This window comes from Thamnophis sirtalis, unplaced genomic scaffold, assembly GCF_051295495.1.
Source record: "Thamnophis sirtalis isolate CommonGarterSnake01/CBP01778 unplaced genomic scaffold, rThaSir2_p1.2 scaffold_3, whole genome shotgun sequence".
Classification (NCBI taxonomy): domain Eukaryota; kingdom Metazoa; phylum Chordata; class Lepidosauria; order Squamata; family Natricidae; genus Thamnophis; species Thamnophis sirtalis.
In genome coordinates this window covers 42,352,284-42,370,414 of record NW_028261383.1, presented here as the reverse complement: position 1 = coordinate 42,370,414, position 18,131 = coordinate 42,352,284, and the positions used below count along the sequence as shown (strand labels likewise).

At 39.3% G+C, this 18,131-nt stretch overlaps 2 protein-coding genes across 20 annotated transcripts in view; one reads left to right on the top strand and one right to left on the bottom strand.

The window, feature by feature from the left end:
* CEP15 (centrosomal protein 15) overlaps positions 1 to 18,131 on the bottom strand; it is a 431,988-nt gene that overhangs the window by 191,880 nt on the left and 221,977 nt on the right. The gene's annotated exons all lie outside the window — the stretch shown is intronic.
* CADPS (calcium dependent secretion activator) overlaps positions 1 to 18,131 on the top strand; it is a 434,367-nt gene that overhangs the window by 283,352 nt on the left and 132,884 nt on the right. For 7 of the 19 annotated variants that reach the window (XM_087708812.1, XM_087708811.1, XM_087708805.1 and 4 more), the window contains 3 exons: positions 1,969 to 2,070; positions 4,562 to 4,625; positions 6,604 to 6,727. In XM_087708812.1, the coding sequence (XP_087564938.1) occupies positions 1,969 to 2,070; positions 4,562 to 4,625; positions 6,604 to 6,727 (290 nt within the window). Of the gene's footprint in view, positions 1 to 1,968; positions 2,071 to 4,561; positions 4,626 to 6,603; positions 6,728 to 9,059; positions 9,129 to 9,993; positions 10,012 to 18,131 lie in introns of all 19 variants that reach the window. The other 12 variants (XM_087708806.1, XM_087708791.1, XM_087708798.1 and 9 more) reach the window with 3 other exon arrangements.

The window sequence follows — 18,131 nt, the reverse complement described above, 5'->3', positions numbered from 1 at the left end:
TAAAAGCAGGTACTTTCAGCTACAACCCTACACACAAATACACAAATGCTTGTGATATTGGTTGCCCATAGGAAAAAGAATACACTATTCATATGGCTCGTTTTCTGGCCTGAGAGAGCAGGTTGGGGCAGTCAGGAGATATCTCTCTCTCACACACACACACACACACACACTCACACACACACACACACACACACGTTGTGGCAGCAATGAATAGGGATACAAAAGCGTGTTTTTGGAAACTCTTCGGCCCTTCCTCTTACACAAACACCGATAAATAATAGAAATGCCTAATATTTGCTCCAGCAAAGGACTAATTTAGCTACTTTGTAGGCACAAGATCTGTAGGTAAACATTAGGAAGAAAAAGACACTTGTCTTTCAAAAGGAAATATAAGAACATATTTTTTAAAAAAATCCAGGGGAAAAAAAACCAGCGATAAGAGCTTTTTAACAGGGAAACAGAAATGATGAATTTTGCTTGAGTTGGCGGTGTTTAAACAGAGAGTAAATGGATGCACAACTGTCAGGGAAACTATAAAGGTGGACTGAGTAGAAAACTGGAGTAGATTAGTTCCAAAGTCCCTGCAAATGGCTGCATACTATTAAAGGCAAAAGATATTCATCGTTCTTTTCAATTTTGAATAAGATATTTGCAGGAAAGGCATTAAGAAATTACCTTCTTGACTATTAGTATCTCATCTCTTTACACACTAAAGCTGATACAATATTGTGTCCTATGCTAATGGGTTGGGTGCCGTCTACAATGGCTTGGAAGCAGGGCGGCTGTATAAATGTTTTAAATGAAATAAATAAATTAGATATTATAACAATGGTGTCAAATATCGTTATCCAGAATTATAATCTTTGGTCCTGGTGACTGTTTATTCAGCTATTAATCAGATAAAGCATTTTGATTTAAGCTGGTCTTATGCTTACATTGTTTGGAAATCAGAAGACATCTACCATTTGTTCAGATAAGTATTTAATGAGTTCAGTATTAGCCACAGTGATTGTTGATGTTAAAAGAATATACATCATTTTTGTAATTATCAAGATAGGTTATTGTTTGTCTACTTTAACAAGATCTTTGATACTTCCCCGGGGAAAAACAATCATTTCTATTAAAGCTACTGTTCCTCATATTTCTTATATGTCACCTCTCACCTTTAATTTACTAATTGATGAACACATGGGGTTTCCAAAGGTTTAGACGGGGATGGGAATTCAAAAAAACATTTTGGAAGGAAACAATGGAAACCTACTTTAGTAAACCTGTCAAGAAAACTACAGGAGTTAAGGATATTGTTCTCCTCATCTAAAATGTTAACTGGGCATGAGCTTGTTTAAGAGGCATAGAAGCAGCCATTCTCCACCCCCTGCACTTCCAAAAATTTACTGCCAAGATTGATACTCTCAGAAAATGAACCTCACATACTACAATATTCAATAACTTTAGTTTTGCACCTCCTGCCGTGAATGATCACAAGTATTTCCTGATCTGTATGAGGGATAGTTTAAGCATATCCTGGTGAAAAATGGAGTTTATGATATAAAAAAAATATCTCCACCCTGGTTTATAAAACGTGATATATGAAAAGGAAGGCGTGTGGTTTCCATAGAAAAGCAGAGACCCAGCAAAACCTCTTCGCTCATTAGCTTCAATCTAAAATTGGGTGTTGTAATCCATACAATTCAGGTGTTTTGATCAGCAGGACTACATAGAGTAACACGGCAAATCAAAATAAGGGATTAGATTCTCTGTTCAGAGTTTTATACATGCAATAAAGTCTGGAGGACTCCATCAGCAATTTCAAATGTCTGTAACTGAAATGATACTATTTATTCACACCATTTTTTTAAAAAAAATATTGAAAATCCAAAGAAGCGCACGCTTTGGATTTCAGGGGTGGTGATTCATAAAAGTCATGAGACAGCTTTCAAGTTATTCATAATGTTTTTCCTTTAGGCCTGATGGAATAGGAACGGTAACAGTAGAAGAAAAAGAGCGATTTGAAGACATCAAAGAGCGGCTGCGGTTGTTATTGGAAAATCAAATCACGCATTTTAGGTAATAATGGCTATATCAATTTCCAAAGCGGGAGTCATGTCCCCAGGTTTCCACTGTTGCAGTTATCATGGCTTGCTTAAGTAGTAGCAATTCATTAAGAGTTGTAGACAGAATGCTTAGGAGAAGAACTTGCAATTTTAAGGTTTAAATTTATCATTACTCCAGGGTGATCCAATTCCACTTACCATATATTTCTGAGTATAAGACACTCTGGAGTATAAGACATCCCTGAGTATAAGACGCACCAAAATTTTGAAGAGGCAAATTTAAAAAAAAAACATTTTTGCACTCTGCAAACCTCCCAAAACCAGCCCTGTTTTTTGTCAAAAAGGACATGCATAGCATTTAGGAGGCTTGTAGAGTGCTCTTGGGGGCTGGAGGGCAAAAACAAGCAAAAAAACGGCAAGTTTTTACAAAAATGGGCCCATTTTTTGTCGAAAAAAGAGTATGCATAACCTTTAGGAGGCTTATAGCGTGCTCCTGGTGGCTGGGGAGGGGGGAACGAGCAAAAAAGGCCCATTTTTTGCTCATTTCTGCCCCTTCCCCAGCCCCAGGAGCACTCTGGAAGCCTCCTAAAGGCTATACATAGCCATTTTTGCAAAAGGGGGGGGGTGTTGGGAGGCCAGAAATGCTGTATTCAGTGTATAAGATGCACCCAGATTATCACCCTCTTTTTTAAGGGAAAAAGGTGCATCTTATATTCCGAAAAATATGGTAATGGTTGAAATTGATTGTTATGTGAGTAAAGTTCCATTTAGGATTGGAAGACTTCCTAAAGAAGACAGTGCCAGGGGGTCACCAACGTAACGGACCACAGGGACCACTAAATTCATAATTTTAAATCCCGCGGATCACTAATATGATTTTTTTAAAGATGAATAGTATTTAGTGCAATATAAAAAAAATGCAAATAATTTTTATGTGGATCACCAAAATTTTCTCACAGACCACTGGTTGGTGACTACGTTAAAACTGTCTCTTCCTCTTTAAAGTCTCCTAACGTAAAACTCTCCTTCTGAGGGTTTTGTAACCTTTTGGGATGTATCTTGAGAAGAAGGAATATAAAAGGAAGGAGGCATCTTGCTATTGGGATCAGTAGAGAAAAGCCATCCCCCAAGAGGAAATACCCCAAATGTTTTACTAGAACTTCAATTTTCCCATCAGAGCCATCATCTTGACTTTGGTGATCAAACCCTTACACAAACACAGGTAGTCCTTGACATACAACCATTTGTATAGTGACTGTTCAAACTTACAATGCCACTGAAGAAAGTAACTTATGTCCGGTCCTCACACTTGCGACCATCAGAGCATTCCCCACAGTCACATGTCCAAAATTTGGACAAAATTTGGCAACCAGCATGTATTTACCTGATCACCTATTTCACTGGCTTCTGACAAACAAAGTCAATGGGGAAGCTGGATTCACTGAATGACCACATGACTCACTTAACAAACTAGTGATTCACTTAACAACTGAGGCAAAAAATGTGGCAAAATCAGGCACGACTCAATGAGCAACCACTTTGCTTAGCAACGTGCTGGTTGCTGGCATTCTGGTCCCAAATGTAGTTGTAGGTTGAGGATTACCTATATTTATTAATTAAAAGTGATGATATGATGATGGGCAGGTTTCTGCTCACATTTTGCGATTAAAACCAAAACAGCTCTTTTCTTTATCTAGGGACAATGACTAGGACATAATATAGCCATATTATACCATGCTGTTGTCTGATTTTTTTTCTCTATTCCTTTTGCCTATCTCCTTATTGTATGATATTTTTCCTCATGCCCTTTCCTCTCTGATTCAAGCATGGAAAAGCCCATTTTCTCTGAAAGAGTCCTACAGTTACAGGACTACTAGGTATCCTTGTTAAAAGTACCAGTGAGGCATGATACAAAATCCAGGCTCCAAAAGCAATCATCGAATTATTAATTTGAAGAACTCAAAAGAGATCTATACAGAATAGGAAAACAATCGTCTTGTTGGTATTCCCTCTGCTCTACCTGTTAAACATCACTTCCCATTTGAAATTTTCAGTTGTCTCACTGGCTTTCCTGATAGAACTCCAAGTATCACATCAAGAGAACATTTGTGAGGACAAAACATATGCCCTCCCCCAGCTAATTTGGGAATTAATCAACATTGTTCATATTTATTGGAATGATAGTAGCACTCTCAACAAATAAAATTGTAAGGGTATAAATTATATGTGAAGTAATGCTGGATCTAGCCATAACTCCTTTCCTGTGTTTAACCAAGATTTCAATTTATCTGAGCCTTCTTCTTTCATTTAAAATTCTAGATTTTTCTTAAAAGGCATTAATTTAAATGTTCAACCCAAATCCTGTAGTTTCACTTAAGACAGTGTTTGTGGACACAGGAATTCAGATGAAAGTAGGCAGGGAAAGTTATTCTTTACATCAAATTGATGTAACTATATTAAGTAATATGCTGTAAAAATATTAAAAAGCTATATATTATTTCTAGGTATTGCTTCCCATTTGGCCGACCGGAAGGAGCTTTAAAAGCCACTTTATCACTCCTGGAACGGGTAAGCATAAGATCAATATCTCAGGGGCTGCCACAAAGAAGAGGGAGTCAAGCTATTTTCCAAGGCATCTAAGGGTAGAACAAGAAGCAATGGGTGGAAACTAATCAAGGAGAGAAGCAACTTAGAACTGAGAAGAAATTTCCTGACAGTTAGAACAATTAATCAGTGGAACAGCTTGCCTCCAGAAGCTGTGAATGCTCCAACACTGGAAGTTTTTAAGAAGATGTTGGATAACCTTTTGTCTGAAATGGTATAGGGTTTCCTGCCTAAGCAGGAAATTAGACTAAAAGACCTCCAAGATCCCTTCCAAGTTCGTTATTTTGTTAAGATTGTTGAAAAGTTAAGGCAATGAGCTCGTTTCCATATTTGGCTGTCTTCATCTAGTAGGATTTAAATTGGTTTGAATTATATTGGTTTGAAGAGAGGAAATTAATTTGCCTCTCCATTCTCTTGGAAACAATGACCCGGAGAAATATTTTTTTTCTCCTAGTGTGCATAATTTTATTAATCCTACTTTTATCCTAACTAGTATACACTAGTTTATTAATCCTACTTTTATCCTAACTAGTATACACTAGTTTATTAATCCTACTTTTATCCTAACTAGTATACACTAGTTTCAGAGGAGGGCATCACATACCCAGCACCAGAAATGTGAGCTTGCGCACAAACTTACTTCACTCGTGCGCACGTCGTCAACATGTGTAGGCTGTTGACATGCGTGTGGCATCAAAACACATGGCAATTTGCTCATGCATGTCTTCCACACATGCATTCAGCATCAAACAACATGGCAATTAACTCATGTGCACCTTTTGCACATGCGTGCTGCATCAAAAACACAGCGATAATGGATGGGATTCGGGCAGGCCCACCCACAGGTCGCAACTATTGGTTTGCCTGAATCGGTCCAAACCGGCAGCAGCCCACCACTAACTAGTTTACATGGTTGGACTTACTCAAGTTGTCCTTCCAGGAGTTATGGTCCTCCCAGTAGCTCCACACCGTTCGTATCTGAAGTAATTGACCTTATCCATTCATATATAGAGATTGAGCTGTGTTTTGATGATGGCAATGAATAGAATACTGAGCTGCTTTTCTCCTGAACGAAAAGCCACTGTTTCATTGTGGAGAGTGAAGACTCTTTGCTCAGCAATACACCGAGGAGAGAACGATTCTGCAGCCCCTGTAGAAATCCATTCTAGAGGTTGAAGAGATTCTCTGAAGCCGATCTGAGGGTTTGTACAAAAAATCTTTGGCTTGCACAGCCCTGGATCTGATTCAGATCATCAGCGTATGGAAATTACATTTGGAGGCTTGATATTCTAAATTATGGTTGCATATAATTAAAACATTCTATAAATCATACAAAACCAATCTGTGCTCCTCCTATCACATAATCCTTGGTATTTTATCTAATGGAGCTGTGACTTTTTTTTTTTATTGGTGTGTACATTGATACCATATGCAGGGCTGATTTCACAGCCATAAAATTCTTTGAAACTATAAATACCAGAGACATTAGGTTTAAAAACCATGCAGTCCTGTAGCATCTTAAGAACGGTATTATTTATTATGGCTGGGGTTTCATCAACTGGTAAAATCAGATGATATTGCTCTATTAGGTTGCAGTATAAGAACATAATTCATTTCCAAATATGGTCAAAAATCGATCTTGGTAAAGGTGAAAGGAAATCGTGAGTTTGAGGTGCCACGTACACATTGTATAAAATGTGCGTCTTTTGTAGATTTGTTGCACATCCTTCGTCATTTCATGCAGTGTTTCAAAATATAAATTACAAAACCAGACTGTGGGCCTCAGAGACCAAGTCCTAATGTTTCAAAGACCAATGGATAAGGCTACTGCTGTCTTCTTTTCTGGCCAGAAGAGGGAGACAAAGGGCATTGGGAGGGTAGATTATTTTACAAATAATAATAATTAAGAAGACATAATAAATCAATGCTTCCTTAAATCAAGGTTTTGATGAAAGACATAGTTACTCCTGTCCCTCAAGAGGAGGTAAAAGCTGTCATCCGTAAATGCTTAGAACAAGCTGCATTGACTAACTATACTCGGCTATCAGAATATGCAAAAATCGAAGGTAAGGTAAATTTAATTCTTAACTTCAAGTGTTAGCGTCCTCTTTCAGAGAAAAAGATTTTTAAAAGCTTTGTTAAAAATAAAGATCATCTGCATATATTATTACCAGATAAGCAGACATAAATAGATTTTTAAAACATAAAGCAAAATGGAGAATATAATAATCTTGCATAGAACAGTAATCAAAATCTGGCATATATTTCCCTTCCCCCCCCCCCCCCAAAAAAAGAGCATGACATCAACATATCACTGCTGGTGACAGTGGGTTCATTGGACAATTGAATGAGCAGAACACTCAGAAATGTTTGCACGGCCCTCGTTCCTTTAGAAGCTAATTAAAAATGTCTATTTTTCCCTGGATAATGTTTGCCACCTTCCCTTTTTGTATAGCAGCTCCTGTCAAGTCAGTTGGCCTTGCGCTGGCTTCAGATCTCATTCTTGTCACTCTAAATTTGCCGCAGATGATATTGCTGACCTTTTACATTAGGAAAGAATAACAATTAGTGACCAAAGACACATGTAGCCATCAAAAAGACATTTTAAAACTTGCTGGAAGATATGCTTTTGGCAGGAATCTAATTATACATGCGAATAGATCTTTAATGCGTTCATCAATTTTTTCATTGTTACTCGGTTGTTGCTGAATAGTAATGCAAAAAACTCCGGTTCAATGTCTTGCTGTGAAATGGGAAACATGGAATCATACAATATGGATGGTGGTTTCTCGTCCTGTGTGAGCCGTGAAGCTTTTAATGTGTTCACTTGGAGGAATAACACTGGCAGAATGAATATCACTATTCAATTTCTTTCTCCTAGTCCTTGCTTGTCAGAAGGTCTGTTGTGATAAGTCACATATTTCCAGGGTCTGTACACTGATATACTTCCCTCTCTCTTTCAATGTTTTCCCCCCCATTGACAATGCAAATTGTGTACCAGTGGTAATGAATTCATTGTTATGCATCCAGTGAGAAACACTTAAGAATTGGGCACTAAAAGGATGTTTATCAACTCTTGACTCGGTAATGAGCAGTGAAAATAGAGAAGGAAAGCAAGTCTCTTGAGTGCTGAGCTATCAAGCAATTTATCCAAGCCTTCTACTTCACGGGTTTTAATTGGTGAACTCTGTTACAAATTTCAATGTTTAAATCTGCTTTCGTGAAGACATGGGAGAACTCCAGTAGAAAAGCACCTTTGGGCTTCTTGTTTTCCTTTCCTTGGTCTCTGTATAACCCTCACTAACTTTGTCGGTAAGCTGTGCCTCTCTTCTTTCAGATATATCTATGCAAAAACAAACTTTATGATCTGTAAGTAAAAATGCATTCATTTCCCAAAAACGTAGAACAGTTAGCGTGTACTTTCCTTTTGTGCCTCAATTCTTCTTGATTGTGTTAATTCTCTGCCCTCTTTTTTTTTTTTTTTTTTTTTTTTGGCACTGTGACTTTAGGTCTGGGAAACTTTGAAGCAACAAACTTTTTTTATTTTTATTTTTTTAGTTTTTCTCTCTCTCTCTCCTTTTTTTTTATAAAAAAAATCCAGCTGTTGTTTTCAGAGAAGTACTTTCATCCCACACTACCTGCTCTCTTCTGCTTCTCCTTTTCCTTGTTTGTGGTTGGTTCAGCCACTTTTCTATGTTGCCTCTAGAAAAAGTGGTTGCGTCAGTTTCAAAGCATGCTGGGATTGTTAATTCAAACAACCCAACATCAGCAAGTTGCATGCCTCAGGTTTTCTCTCATGAGCATAGTCCACTCACTAGGAGTTGCTTTTTTAAATTGTTTTTAACTTTACATATATATATATATATACACACACATTTATATGCATATTGTGCAACCTGTTTCCTGAAAGGAATCTAGTCATTTGGAAATGAAACGCTTTATTCTGTCTCAATATCTAGAGTGCGTTAAAATTAAGATAAGTAATGATGATGAGCAATGCTGTTTGAGGCTATGTTTATGAAGAAATACCTGTGAAAACCTTAGATACTAAAGGCTAAACTCCTTAGTATCTCGGAGCCTTAAATCAACAGAATTCTATTTCCTCCTGTTTGTGATGTTCTGATCATTATATTCCTACCAAGAATTCAGAACAAACCTTTAGAATCATGGGCACAATCCCTTTTGTGACTCATGAGCATGCTGAATGGTTAATCCAGAAAACACCCAATTTTAAATCTCCTTTTTTATTATTATTTTAATTTTATTTCCTGTATGTATCCCCAAATACTCTACAGCTACTTTCCTTTAAAGCTAATGTAAAGTTTTCCTCTGACCTATGACCTATAACCTCTTTACCTCTGACCTAAGCCTCTTGCATGCCCAAATCCTCTTTTATAGGGAAAAAGAGAGAAATGTATGAGCATCCTGTCTTCTGCTTGGCCTCTCAAGTGATGGATTTAACCATTCGTGAGTACCTTCCTTCCACCTCTCCATGCTGCCTTCGCTCTTTTCCGTTTTCATTTCCTCCGTCCAATCCAGAGCCAAACCAACTCATTTTCCTCGCTTTGAGTCTTTTAGCATTTGGCTTGTCTGTTGCTTCTGTCTGTGAAAGTCCCAGTTGTGAGAGGTCAAGTCACTTTTTATCAGCCTAAAAACCAGGTTAGAAAAAAATTCAGCCGGTTTTTTTGTTTGTTTGTGACAAACTCCAATTTATCTGTAAGTTTTTTCCGTTCTTTCTGTCTGTGACCTGAATGCATTTTTACTTTGCTTATGTGTAACCCCAATTTGTAAACACTTGTCACTGGTACACAATCAAGAGGGAGTTACCGCACCGGGGAGCACGGAGTTACGGTTCAGCTACGAAACATTTCCCGAATGTTTTTTTTTTTTTTTTGGTTTCTGAAGTTTGTAACAACCTTTGCATAAAACCACCGAAAAACGTCCTCGTTGGACATTAGCTCTTTCACGTCTCTTGTCTGTTATTTCTCAAATAGAGTGCTATTTTAGTTTCTTTCAAAAGCAACCTTTGAATAGAGCATATTTTATGTATATTCATTTGCTGATCTAATTCGCAATATGTGTTTGCAGAGGGAAACCACTTCAACACCCATTTATTTTTCTTTGCACAATGATTAAATTCTTTCTTGGCAAGACACCTGGTATTATGATCTCCATGCTTTTGGGTGGGTGGGAGAGATTGGGCAACTTCTTTTCTTTATGAATGTCATATATCACACATAACTGGGGGCCTTTTGATCCACTTGCTCATTAATTCTGCATATCTGTTCTTGTTTCTCTCTTTTCTCCTTGTTGCTTTCTCTCTCTCATATAGAGAATCAAAAGGATGCAGGTGAACATCTGTATATGCATTATAAATTGCTAGGATTGTTGATATATATATAAATAGATATATATATATATATATATTTCTTTGTTTTCTTTTCAAAGCTCCTTAAGATATGTGCTCCGTATAGAGAAACATTGGAGTTGCAGTAATCCTTAAGGAGTTAATTTGTGCTGTCTTACTTCATGTAACTAGTATTGTTCTTTCCCCTTATGTAAATTTAAACAGAAATAACAATGCAATTTTCTTAGCAGTGAGGTACAGTCTAACAAAGAAGCTATTCGTTCACACACACACACACACACACACAAACATACAACATACACTTACATTTTGGTACCCCAAAGTATTAATAATCTAGCTTTTTGTTCAAACCACTGTTTGATATATAAACTAATTCTCATTTTTGTTTTTCACATCTTCTGTTTTGGCCCCATTTGGGTAGAATGGTTTTCTTGTTGATGTGTAACTAACAACAGAGAGAAGTCATGTTTGTCGTAATTTTTTTGTTTGTAATGTGGTGGTGTAATAAAGCACAGAAACAGTTGAGATTAAAAAAAATCTTTAATGCTCCCTCAAATCTCTTAGACCTCTGTCATGACTTCTGCATATAAATACCATTTTTCTGAAATGTCTTAAAATCTTCAAACTGTTACTTTTAGCATCTCCTCTTAGCCTTTTCTTTGTGTTTTCTTGATTTTGAACTGTTTTGGCAGGAATCACTTTTTGAAAGAAAAATTAAACAGAATTTTTGTGACCAATTTTTCCTCCGGTCACATTTGAGAGAAATAGCTGCAGCTTGTTTAGTATGAATTTTATTTTTAATTTCACAGGCATTCGCTGACACCACAACAAACAGCGTTGTACAAGGAATACGGGGTCACTGAAATGAAGAGTAATATACCCCATTCAACTGAGCAATGCCTTGTCCCTCTCAAAAGGCCATAACAATAAAAGCACTCTGACTTGCCATTCTCATCAGCAATCACATTTTAAACAAGTGTGTCCACAGCTATGTGCAATTTATACTGATAATATGTGTCAAGGAAAGAAAGTACTAGGAGTTCTGCCTTCATCAATGTCTAGATGGAGACACTGCACATGATTAGTGGTGACCCCAACAGGAACAGACATCCTAAGTTGTAAAAATGCCTCCATCTGATTAAATGTTGGAGGATTGGCACTGGATATGGATGAACCTCGGCAAAAATAGTCAATTATGAGGAAATAGCCTTCATGCAGGCAAATCTCATGAAAAGACTAAAATAATGGTACTGTTGCTGTGAATCGTAAACATGTCAAGAAACCTGAATATCCAGGTCACTAGACTATTGGTTAATATCAACAATGCCTGTGAGAATCATCCATCTCTAGCATTTGAGTGTCTGTAGTAATATGTGGAAGCTGCATTACTCATCTTGAGACATTAATACAATATTATTTGTTTGTCCATTTTATATTTAGCTTTCAAAAGGTATCCGCAGGTTATGGTTAAAAAAAAGTCATGACAGATGTAAACAAAAAACGGCGGTGTTTTAGCCAATCCATTGCAACCACCATCTTGCTTGGGTTTTTTTTGACCTGGCCTTGCGGTCATACCTGTTAGATTACTTCCTAGTCCAGAAACTTGTACCCTGAAAGCTTTAAGGAAGTTCTAGAATTGGGCTCTAACATTAGGAAAGGTTGTGTGGATTTATACAACTATATACCGCATGCATTTATTTCCCACTGGACATCATACAAACATATGGTGAAGATTTCCATATGTTAGAACATTGTTCTAAGTTCAGAGAACATTATTTATTTGGAGTTTCCCCCTCCTTCCCTCCATTTCAACCACCTTTACGGCAGCTCTCATAAAATAATTTAGGGCATTAAACTTAGTGACTGAAATTCTAGAGTAATTTGAATTTTGGTTGTATTGATTTGCAAAGAAATACAAGGTATCCTCCTGAAGTTTAGCAGATTTTGAGAGTGTACTCTGGATTGATCAGAATTTGATATGAGTGATTTTTACAGTGGTTTATACTAATTAGAATTTGTAGAATGTTTTTTGTTTGTGTATGTGAGTGTATATCTACTTCAGGTGCTTGGCAACTGACTCTCGTTTACATCTGTTTGCAGTGTCCTACAGTCATGTTTTATGATGTTTTTGCTAGAAAACGGCATTTATTATCTATTTCGGGGAAAACCAGCCCAAATGGACCATTGATTTGCCTAATGACTATTGGTTTGTGGTGCATTCATTTAGCAACCATGCATGTCTATGAAGATTTTAGGCCATCCAGGTCATGGTTGTCCCAAAGGAGCTTTTTTCAGGAGGCAACTGGTCTTTCTTGTTTTTTCTTTTAAGATGTTTCACTTCTCATCCAAGAAGCTTCTTCAGCTCTGACTGGATGGTGGACAAATAAAAGTATTTATATTCCTTGCAGACAGCTGGTCATTTGCATCCTTTTAGAGATTCATTGAGGCCACTTGGGGGTTTATCTGTGTCACTGGGGTAGTGCAAGTGGGTATAAAGCCTTCTTGGAACTGCTGAAAGGACTGTGTTGTAGAATGGAGATAGATGATGTTGTAACGCTCCCCTTCTGTTGAGAGAGGGCTGTACAATTTTTACACAGGCTCCACAGCCATTTGAACTACTCAGGTGACCCTGAGGACACAGACAAACCTCCAAGTGGCCTCAACGACTCTCTAAAAAAAGGCCAATGACCAGCTGTCTGCAATGAATATAAATCCTTTCATTCCCCACCATCCAGTCAGAGCTGAAGAAGCTTCTTGGATGAGAAGCAAAATGCCTTCCAAGAAAAACAAGAAAGTCCAGTTTCTTCTTGAAAAAGCACCTTTCGGACTATTACCAGCACAAAAAAATGGTCATTAAAAATGTCCACTTATCTGATGACTTGTTTTATGACCATCACCACTTACAACCATGATGGACATGCTCCATTATGATCATAACCTGAAGGCTACCTTAAAAAAAGCATGCAACAGAAACCTAAAATGTAGTAAACCTTCACTAACTTGACCCAGGGCCAAATTTTAAAGGGAAATATAACTAATGTCCTTGTTAGCATTCCACTCCACAGTCAGAAGAAAGGTACCACTGCATTGTGTTATAAAAACCACCAGCATTTTGCCAGGAATAAAAGGGCCAAATTGTAGGCATAACCCTATCAAGGACATTTTTAACTAACATTTCTAACTCATGGTGTAGACAACTATATGACTTGAGGACAAGGAGTCCATTCTGGTAGCACAAATGCCATATCTGCCCTAATTTATAATGTAAAAGATAGGAAGAGGCCAATCTGTAAGACTGTCAAGAACAGCCCCAAATTTCAGTGATGCTAGGACATACCGAGGGTACAAAACTCCTGCATTGTCAAAGTGTGTTTCTCCTTCCTTGGCTCCGACAGAAGTCCACACCCAAAACACAAAACTGAAAAGAAAGAAGAGCAGAGAAAATCCCTGGCATGTTAAACTCTGCCCAGTCACCCAGAGGGGAAAATCTCCACTAAAGGACAGTAATGAATAATGTTTAGAAAGTGAAATCAGTGTCCCAGAGGTGTTGTCATTTCCTAATTGTCCTCAAGTGTGCCCTGAATAGTCAGGATGCTAGCAGCTCATCCGTGATTCTTTAGGCTAAATGCATGGATGGCTGGATAATTCTCAGAATTGGATGGCTCGGTGACAGGACTGGAAGCCAGGACAGCTCCATTCATTTCAACACCTCCCCGTACCTTACAGGGCTGCAGATATGAATCCTCCCTCTGGATAGAGATTTCTGCATAGCAATCCTGACTTCTGCGATCACAGGGGACATGTTTGAAAAGCCCCAGTAGACATCACAGCAATTCAGTTGACAGTTCCTCTATGGAGTTGCCTCTTCGCATCTACCTCTGCAGAAGCAGTACCCATTTCTCGCGTACGCCAGCCAGCCAGCCAGACAACCAGCCAGCCCTGTGCTTTCTGAAGCTATTGACACTGAGGCCAACAGCTAGTGTAAATCAGCCCTAGGAAGCTAAATCTGTTTAGAACACATACACATGTAAATAAAAAAAGGCAAAGTTCTCTGCTTCCCCCCCCTCCTCAAAGCGAGTAATTTTATCCTCGAAGCAATAAGGATGGGCGTCAATTTGGACTTTCAATGATGTAGAGATTCAATGTTCTTCCTGCTCCCCATTGCCTTTGTAACATAGCATGCAGCAATTACGTCTCCTGCCAGTGTTTGGCAGGAGACATCGCTATGCACTCGCTGGCATCAGCAGGGAATCAGCAGGGGTATTTTAATGATTGCGGTGGTGCTCGGTGCAGGCTGCAGGAAAGATGCACAGATCTCCCGATTGCCTTTGAAAATACTTCTTTTTTTGTTGCTGTTTTTACAAATTCGTTTAGGGAAGGAAAAAAAAAACCCCAGCCAAAAATGGATGGAAGTTGTCGATTTGTAGTCAACAGCTTGGTCCAATGTAGAGGTCATGTGCTTTGTATTTTAGGGGCAACTTGATAAGGCTAGCCATTTTGCTTTGGGCTGTTCTGTTTCTCAATACATACCCCACCTCCTTCCTTCATCCTCTTCTCTGGTTTTCCTGATGCACACCCAGATATACACTGTGGAAGTTGCCCAAAGACATTGCAACGGAAGGTGCAATTGAACCGGGGGGGAGGGGAGCGGGCTGGATAGTTGCAGGATTGAAATGCCAAACTGCTTTGAAATTTAATGTCCCATCCAGGTCACCACAGATGTCTGGCAGAAATGCACAGCTACTGGCAAATTCAAATGCTAAAACGTATTTAAAGATGGTGGCAGAGTTGGATTGTGGCTGCGCTCTTGGGAAGTGCGATTGTGCTCTGGCACCCTCAGAAAAAAAATGTCTCTCTGTGGAATGCCAATCACTTGGGACCCACTCAAAGAAATGCTGTCCTCAGAAGGATTCCATAGCTACTAATACACCAACTGAGGGCTCCAATTATGTTTAAACCTCAGTAGGTTTCAGCGTACACAACATGGTTGGGTGAATGTGGGGCATGTATTGGCAACAAACTTTCACAAAGCTTGTGTTTCTAAAAAAAGGCATAGATCTTACCACAAGGTTCAAGGAGAGTCACTCTTCCCAACCTGTTCTTTTCTTATCCATATTATATAGAAGGTTACTAGAGATAGGTTGTTCTCCCTTTCTAGTGATACTCAGATTTTGGCACTTCTCTGCACAGTTTGTGGCTGCTTTGCAGCAAGGATAGTTGATACTTCAACAGGGGCATCTGTGGGAGGCACTCAAAAAAGTCAAGAGGGAAGTTGTAACTGTAACTGCAACCAAAGCTCCAGCTCTTTGTTACATACATCATTTTGTAGATGTAAAAAAGCATGAGACTTTGGTCATGTGTTGATCTGCCACCTTGATTTTTTTACCCTCCTCCAGTAAATATCAGTAATTCAAGGGGTGGGCAATTGGTCTTCTGTCCTTCATGGGGAATTCAGCAGAAAGAGCAGGGCAAATGATCCCTCCCCACCCTTAAAACTCTTTCAAAAGCCTGAAAAATACCCTTAACTGGTTTTTAAAGCCAATTTTAAGTTACTAGTTAAGATCTGAATTGACTTTCTCAATGCCTTAGGTTGATTTGAACTGGAAAAACAATTTGGGATGCTTGGGAAACTGAAAAATGAGATCATAAAAGCCCAATTGCCCACAACACCAGAGAGAAAGAAAAATAAGATACCCCAGGTAAAACCAGCATGGTTGCATAAAGAAAGCAATTAGCAGAAGCCAACATGGGTTTGTTAAAGCATAAGATGCCAGACAAACTTTATTGTCTTCTTTGATAAAGTGAATAAATTAGTGGATCAGGGAAATGTTGTGGGTATAGCATACTTAGACTTCAGTAAGGCATGGCATTTAACAAAGTAGACCACAACCTTCTTCTTGGTAGGATAGAACAGTATAGGATAGACAGCATCACCACCAGATGGATTTGCAGTTGGCTGTCCAATGAAACTCCATGTGTAATCCTCAGTAGAACTTCATCTACACAGAGTGAAGCATGCAGTGGGGCACCTGAAGGCTCTCTTCAACATCTTCATAAATGATCTAGATGAGGGGATAGAAGGAGAGCACATCAAATTTGCTGATGACAGCAAGTTGGGGGAGTTGCTAACACTTTGAAGGATAGATTCAAGATTCAATTTTGACAGATTTGAGCATTGGGCCCTAGCTAACAAGATGCAGTTCAGTGGTGAGAAAAGTAACATCCTGCACTTAGGCAGGAAAAATCAAATGCACAGATACAGGAGAGGCAGCACCTTGATCAACAGTAGTGCCTGTGAGAGGACCTAGGTGTCTAGTGCAATGGTTGCCAACTGGTGGTCCATGGACCACTGGTGGTCCGTGAGAAAATTTTGGTGGTCCACATATTTTTTTTTGCATTTTTTATATTTATATTGCACTAAATCAGAGGTCTTCAAACTACGGCCCCCAGGCTAGATATATGCAATGAATGCTTGTGTTGCTGCAGAAAGTCTCCCCCTTTGGGGTCTTTTGGTGTGGGGCAGAGTGGGACAGAAATTCCAACTTGGGGTCTGCTTCAGCCTCCTGGTGTGGGGTTTTGGGCGAAGCCTGGAGGGAAGTGCCGCTGGTGGTGAAGAGCCAGAGGACCTTGTTCTAGTGGGACTGCATCATGGCCTGGAACTGGCTGACCATCTCAGCCCAGTGAGTCTCCAGGGGCTGGTATCTGGCCTTGCACTCCCGCAGGTCTTCCCTCTGCTTGGAAAGCTTATGCTTGTAGTCTTCAGTGAGGGGTTTCTGCTGAGCCTCCTTCTCAGTCAGATCTAATTTGAACTGAGCCAGCTATTTTGCCAACTCTTTCTCATGGCGGCTGCTTAGCTCCAACAACTGCTTCCTGTTGGGGCCCTAAGGAGCCTGGGTGGGCAGGCGAGGAGTGGCTGGGAGCGAAGGGGCAAATAGAGGCTAGCAAGGGACCCCTTGAGATGAGTGACATCAAGTTGGCCACACAGACCCAGTCATATGACCACCTAGCCACATTCACCAAGTTGGTCATTAGGCAGATCACATTAGTGGTCCGTGGGATTTAAAATAATGAATTTAGTGGTTCCTGAGGTCCAAAAGGTTGGTGACCACTGGTCTAGTGGATCACCCTTTAAGTATGAGACAGCAGTATGCTGTAGATGCCAAAAAAGCCAATGCAATGAAGTGCAGAGAAGTGATATTGCTACTTTACACTGCTCTAGAATGGCCACACTTGGAATACTGCATCCAATTCTGGTCACCATGATAAAAAAGATGCTGAGGCCTTAGGAGGAGTGCATAGAAAAGCGACTAAGATGATAAGAGGTCTGCAGGATGAATCATATGAGGAACGATTAGGGGAACAAACTATGTCTAACCTAATGAAGAGAAGAATTAGGCTTGACATGATAGCTGTCTTCTGATACATGAGGAGCTGCAATAAAGAGATGGGGATTGTCCTATTCTTCAAAGCCCCTGAGGCCAGAACAAGAAGCAATGGGTGGAAGCTTGTTAAAAAGAAATCCAACCTGGAATTAAGGAGAAACTTCCTGACACTGAGAACAATTAACCAATGGAACATTTTTCCTCCGAGTTGTGGGTTCTCCATTGCTGGAGGTTTCCAAGAAAAAAATGGACAGCCATTTTTCTGGGATGATTCAAGGTCTACTGCCATGGGCAGGAGGTTGGGCTAGAAGACCTCCAAGGTCCCCTACAACCCTGTGATTCTATGATTCCTATGACTTTCCCTTCCTTGTTCAAATGAAATGTTGCTATTGAAATTCAGCCAATTTACCCAAGAAAAGGGGTCTGCAAACACAATGCTACTTGCCCACTTCTGAAGCAACAGGAAATCTTCAACAAGAAGATGGAGCTTGGCCCTTAATTTAGGTGAATTCCAAAGGAGATCATGGAGGATAAGAACAGCTATTAGTCATGCCAGTATGCTGTCTCCGGGATTAGAGGCATTTTTTTCCTCTGAATAGCAGTTATTAGAAAATAACAGTGTGAGATGGGTTTTTGACCTGATTCAGCAGGGAGATTATGAGAGACAAATGGAAACTGTGCTTTGTCATTGTTAAAAGTGTTGTCAAAGAGCAGAGATCA